The sequence below is a fragment of the Lupinus angustifolius genome, chromosome LG16 (assembly GCF_001865875.1).
Source record: "Lupinus angustifolius cultivar Tanjil chromosome LG16, LupAngTanjil_v1.0, whole genome shotgun sequence".
Classification (NCBI taxonomy): Eukaryota; Viridiplantae; Streptophyta; class Magnoliopsida; order Fabales; family Fabaceae; genus Lupinus; species Lupinus angustifolius.
Genome location: NC_032024.1, coordinates 20,068,079 through 20,074,915, shown reverse-complemented (window position 1 = coordinate 20,074,915; position 6,837 = coordinate 20,068,079). Strand labels below are relative to the sequence as shown.

The following is a 6,837-nucleotide window of genomic DNA, read 5'->3' as shown; positions in this document are numbered from 1 at the left end:
AACTTTCACTCTGCCATGCCTTTCACACTTTCATCATCGCGACCAGGAGAGAAGCCGCACTGACGGGTAGGGATGGTAATATGGGCTTGGCCCGACGGGCCAGCCTGTTTGGGTAGATATTTTTAGTAGTCGGGCTGAGATTTTTAGCCCAAAAGCCCATATTCAGTCCGAGTTGGAAGCCTATTTTTTAGACGGACCATGAAGGGCTGGCCCGGCGGGCCAACATTAAAAAACAGTGTGTTGGAACCTTTCTAAATGCTGGTTATTTGCCTTTCTTTTTAGTTATTTAGGGTTCAAAATTCAAAAGCATTTGTTTTTCTTCATTCTTGTTTCAACCTCTTCCACCCACTCTTCATTTTCTTCATCTACTACTTGAGGTTTGTAAGCATCATTTCTTCTCTACAACCATTCTCTTTTCAATTATTTTGCGCACATTGTGATTTGTTACATGCTTTACCTGTATTACTTTGTTTATAACATCAAATGAATATATAATCAACGAAACCCCAGCATACTAGACATCTACAAATATTAATAGGTTAAACATGTCAATGTCTACCAACAAAGTGATCATTGATTTTAACCCCAACATATTAGACATCTTTCAATCTTTCATACATTTCTCCGGTGTACACACTCTGGAAAATATTCTGTTCCTCTCAGTTTTAAGTAAATGAACTTTGAAAATAGTTGGCCACCAAACTTGATTATATGAAAACATGAAAAGTGGTACAAATTTATGAACTTCTTTTAGTTCAAACTGAGTATTTTGATGGTGAAATGAAGTCACTGCATGAAAACTGTTTTGATGCTAGGAATGGGACTAAATCAGGACTACATGCTTTTTATAATTCAATAGAAAAACTCAAATCATACACGCTTGAAGGGAAATCTAAGCAAAATTGACAACATGAATCAATGCAACATGAATCAAAATTTACTAAATTAGGACTACATGCTTTTTTATTAGGACTGATGCAGTAGCTAATAGTAACAGCTATTGCTATTTCTATCTCAAAATTAAAATAGATAAATTCTCTAACTTAGCCACCCTAAATATATTGTTTTTTGAACTAATCATATGCAGCATTTATTTCATATGTGACACTCAATACACTCACTTTTGCTACTTCCTACAATTGTTACTTAAGCCATCAACCACCACTTAAGGCAAGTTACCAGCTTCAAGTACCATAAAAAACACCAAATCACTCTATATGCAACTATAATTCTGTCAATAAGAATATCACGCAACCGAACATGGAAATCATATTGCAGTTTCTGTAGTGATATGCTCCCTCTTTACTCTTTACCAAATGCAACTTTTAACATATAGTTGCTAAATGATATGCTCTCTCTTTACTCTTTACCAAATGCTGCACTAATAATAGTGCAAATTGACATTGCCTTTATAAATTGTCATTGCCTTTATAAATTGTCATTGCTAATAACTTGAATAATGTTACATGATGCTAACTTTATTTTGTATATTTTGCTGTTATTTTGGACAACAATTAATATGGAAGGTTCTGGTTATAATTCAAATCCTATTAATATTGACAATGAGATGAACGATGTTGAAGATGAGATTCAAGAATCTCAATCGGTTGAATTTGGTAAGAGTAACAAACGACCTAAATCTCTAACTTCCAATGTATGGAAATCTTTCGCCAAGATAGGAGTTGCGGATGACGGGATTGAGAGGGCTAAATGCAACAGTTGCAAAACTATATATAAATGTGGGGTTAGTAATGGTAAAGACTATGGTATATCACATTTACATCATCATACAAGAAGATGTAATAAATTAAAACATGAAGACATTGGTCAAATAGTTATGAATATGGAAGTAAAATTGATGTCTCGAAAGATTGACCAAATGGTGGTACGTGACATGTTAGCTTGTGCAATCATTGAACATGATTTACCTTTTAAATTTGTTGAGTTTAAGAAGATTAGATGCTTAATTAACTAATTGAATCCAGATTTTATTCCCGTTTCTAGAAATACGACTAAGGCTGATGTCATGAGAATCTACATGATAGAAAAGGATAGGCTTAAAAAAGAGATGTCTAGCATTCCTACTAGGATATCTCTAACTTCTGATTTGTGGACAGCTTGTACAACTGAAGGTTATATTTGTTTGACTTCTCATTATGTTGATTCAAATTGGAAGTTAGCAAGTAAAATTATTAACTTTTGTCACATGCCTCCGCCTCATATTGGATCTGAATTGTCTAAGAAAATACTTGAATTTTTGAATGAATGGGGTATAGACAAAAAGATTTTTTTCTAACTTTAGATAATGCTTCTTCCAATGATGTCATGCAAGAGCAGTTGAAAAATAAGCTTATTGTGGAAAACTCATTGTTATGTGATGGACAATTCTTTCATGTACGTTGTTCTGCACACATATTAAATCTAATTGTCCAAGAGGGGTTGAAGGTAGCTAGTGCTACATTGTATAAAATCAGGGAGAGCATCAAGTATGTGAGAGGTTCAAAAGGTAGAATGCTCAAATTTAAGGTATTTATTGAGAAGATAGATGGTGTTGATACTTCTGCTGGCTTGTGTCTAGATGTTCCTACAAGGTGGAACTCTACATATTTGATGCTTGAATTTGCTCTTAAATATAGGCATGTATTTGAAAAACTCCACATGTTTGATGATAATTACAGGTTTTCTCCTTCGGTAGAAGAATGGAAAAGAGCAGCAAAAATCCATGTGTTTTTGTTGCCTTTCTATTGTACCACAAATTTGATTTCTAGCACATCTTATCCTACTTCCAACTTGTATTTATGCACGTTTGGAAGATTCAATGTGTACTCCTTGATACTTTAAGAGATGAAGATGAAGTTTTGATGAGCATGGCTAAAAGAATGGTTAAGAAGTTTGAGAAATATTGGGATGATTATAGTGTTGTGCTTGCAATGGGGGCAATTCTTGACCCAAGGATGAAGTTGGAGACATTGAATTATTGTTTTGAAAGAGTTGATAATTCTACTTTTGAAACAAAGTTGCAGTTAGTTAAGAGAAAGTTGTACATGCTATTTGAACAATACCGTAGCACAAGTGCTCCTACTTCTATGTAGACTCTGACTTCTAATGCTCCTCAGAAGAAGGCTAAATTTCAAGACTTAGGCTATGTGTTTGGTGTAAGTATTTTATACCTTTATAAATTAATGGTTTAATTATATATATTTACTATTAACATGTTTTTTTGTGTGAAATATTTAATAGGAACTCGATAGGCATAAGACGCAACTTGCCACAAAAATGGGAAAGTCACAACTTGATCTTTATTTAGAGAAGTTATCTTTATATTTTAAAGTTAATAGTGATTTGGATGTGCTACAGTGGTGGAAAGAAAATCAAAGTCGATTTACAGAGCTATCAATCATGACCCGTGACTTGCTTTGCATTTCTATTACAACTGTTGCATCTGAATCTGCATTTAGCATTGGTTCACATGTTCTTAACAAGTATAGAAGTCAACTTTTATCCAAAAATGTGGAAGCTTTGATTTGTGCTCGGAATTGGTTGAATGGTTTTGTTTGTGAAGATAATTTATTGTTTTTCAATGTAATTACCATTTATTTGTTAGTTAATTATTTTTATAAGCATATAGTAATTTAATCATGTACATAATGTAGATGATGAAGAAGAAGAAGATTTGAAAGACGATCATGGTAGTAGTAGTAATAGAAAAGTGGAGGCATCTTCTTCCAACAAAGCATCTAATGTTTAAAACTTAGAAGATAGAAGCTCCATTGTGAATTAGGAGTCTAAAAGTTTAAGACTATGATGGTTTGTTGTTTCGAATTTACAAGTTTTAAACTAAAACGGTATGTTACTGTGAGATTGTGGCATTTGTTTGTGATTTTTTTTGTTAAAAGACATTTGTGAGGCGTGATAATTATTTATTTTGTCTAAAAGTTTTATTGTGTGTTTTGAAAAAAAGTAGAAAACGGGCCAGCCTGCAGGCTTGTGAACCTTGCCAAATATGGGTCGGGCTGACATTTTGAGCCCTTTTAATAATAAGGGCCGGACCAGCCCATATTCTGACGGGCCAAAGGCGGGCTAGACTGGGCTGGGCTGCCCCATATTGCCACCCTTACTGATTGGATGGTTTTTGTGGTGACCACTACATTGGTTGACGAAATGCATGATCTACCTCGCATGTTAAAAATCAAAATAAATAAATATCACAAATTATAAAATGATGAAAATATTGATGTCAAAATTTTAAATTTAAATATATTTAATTAAATAAAATTAATATTTTATAATTAATCTTTGTGCGAACAATTTTCACTAAATATAAGTCATTAAACAATCATTTATCCATGCATCTTCCACTCAATTATGCAACCTATTCTGCACTCATTGTAAGAAAACTGGACATACCATGGATCAAATTAACTCTTTAAAAGCTGAGAGAATAAATAATGAGGCACAACAAGACAATCAACAAAACAATCTAGGTAACAATGACCATAGGAACAACATCTTTGGGCTAAGCCAAGAACAATATAATGGGCTTGTGACCATGCGACAACAAAGAGATCCTACTAATAATTCACAACAGCAGAACCATCAAATTGTTGGAAACACCTCCAACATACTCACTACAACAACTATTCCTCTTGATGCAAACACTCCAAGTATACACAACCAACATTTATATAAATCTTGGATTTTAGACAATGGAACAACTGATCATGTTTGCTCCACTTTATCTTTGTTCTCTATTTATCATACCATCAAGCCAATCATAGTATGATTACCTAATGGGAATCCAGTTAATGCCAAATACTCTAGATCTGTACCTATTTTGCAAGATGTGATTTTGCATGATGTTCTATATCTACCCTCATTTTTCATATAACTTGATTTCCATTCCTAGATTAGTTAGCAACATATCATGCATTATTTCCTTTGATAAATTCGGCTGCAAAATTCAGGAGAAGACCTCTTTGAAGACGATTGGTATAGCTAAGATCATCAATGGGCTATACATGCTAAAAGCTGCTAAATTCTTTCAGAAAATCAACTTTACCTATATTGTTGATGTTAATATTTCTGATTCTGAATTGTGGCACTATAAACTAGGCCATGTTTCTTATGATAACATGAATGTTCTTATGAATAAATTTCATTTCCTCAAATTTAATAAATCTCAAATTTGTGACATTTTTCACCAGTCCAAGCAAAGGAAACCCCCTTTCCCCATTAGTAAGACTCAATCTTTGCATAACTTTGATCTTGTGCATATGGACATATGAGGTCCTTTCCCTATAACATATATATATGGACATAAATATTTTTTTAACCATAGTAGATGATTGTACCAGGTTCACATGGATATTTATTATGAAAAACAAGTCTGAGACTTCACAACTTGTTCAAAATTTTGTTGCATTAATTGAAACTCAATTTTCCAGTAAAAAAAACCATTAGAAGAGATAATGGAGTAGAATTTGTAATGAAATCCTTCTATTCTTCAAAGGGTATTTTACATCAAACTAGTTGTATTTACTCACCTCAACAAAATGGTGTGGTTGAGAGAAAACATCAACATATGTTGAATGTAGCAATGACTCTTCTAACACAAAGTCAATTGCCCAAAGTATATTGGTCTTCTGCTATTAAATATGTTCTTTATGTTAGTATTCTATTGCCTACACCTGTTTTGCATAACATGTCTCCCTATGATTGTCTATTTAAGAAGCAACCAGAGTTACAACATGTAAAAGTATTTGGTTCTTTATGTTATGCTGGAAATTTTAAGTCATTCTAGAGATAAATTTGATCATAGAGCTGTTAAATGTATTTTCTTAGGATAAAAGGATCATGTTAAGGATTACATTGTGCTTAATCTATCTACTAGGGCCCTGGAAGTAAATAAGAATGTGATATTCGATGAAACTATTTTTCCTTACAGACCTAGGAAGACATCAACTTCTGATAGCCTCTTACCTCACACCAATAATCCTGCCACCTCTTATGATGATATATTGCTTACACATTCTGATAGCCCTCAAACTAATAACATTCTCAATAACCACATAGAAGACATACCTATTCACACTGAGGATAATCGCCAACCTTGTCATCCTTCTAATCTAGAACATATGCATACTAGGAAAAGCCATAGAATTTGCAGACCTCCATCTTATTTACAGGTCTATAATTGTGCTCTTATGCACAACATACACCATGCAAGCTCTTCTAAGTACCTTATAGCTTTATTCTTATCATGAGTCTTTGGCATCATCTCATAAATCTAGCACTCTTGCTATCACCACTCAGGTGGAACCTAAAACCTATGCCCAAGCCATCAAAGATCCGAAATAGCAGGAATCCATTCAAAAGGAATTACAGGCCCTAGAATCTAACGATACGTGGTTCCTCACCCCTTTACCTGATGATAAAAGAGCTATAGGATGCAAATGTGTCTTTAAGATTAAGTACAAGTTTGATGGGAGTATTGAGAGATACAAAGCCAGACTTATTGCAAGAGGGTATACACAAACAGAGGGGATTGATTATGTAGAGATGTTTTCCTCTATGCCTAAGATAAGCACTGTTAGACCATCCTCGCTCTAGCTTCCATACATAACTGACATCTTAAAAAACTAGATGTCAGCAATGCTTTCTTGCATGAGGATCTCATTGAGCCAGTTTATATGATCCCCCCCACCTTGTTTGCACATTTCCAATTCTACACATTTTTGTAAATTAAAAAAACCTATATGCCCTTAAACAAGCTAGTAGACAATGGTTTACCAAACTATCTAACTTCCTCATCAAGCATGGCTATAAGAAATGCAAGGG

At 33.8% G+C, this 6,837-nt stretch overlaps 1 protein-coding gene across 1 annotated transcript; it reads left to right on the top strand.

The window, feature by feature from the left end:
* LOC109329413 (zinc finger BED domain-containing protein RICESLEEPER 2-like) lies at positions 1,520-3,092 on the top strand. Its single transcript, XM_019563078.1, has 4 exons — positions 1,520-1,766; positions 1,986-2,183; positions 2,303-2,678; positions 2,843-3,092. Exons 1-4 carry the CDS (start codon positions 1,520-1,522, stop codon positions 3,090-3,092), a joined length of 1,071 nt encoding a protein of 356 aa, XP_019418623.1.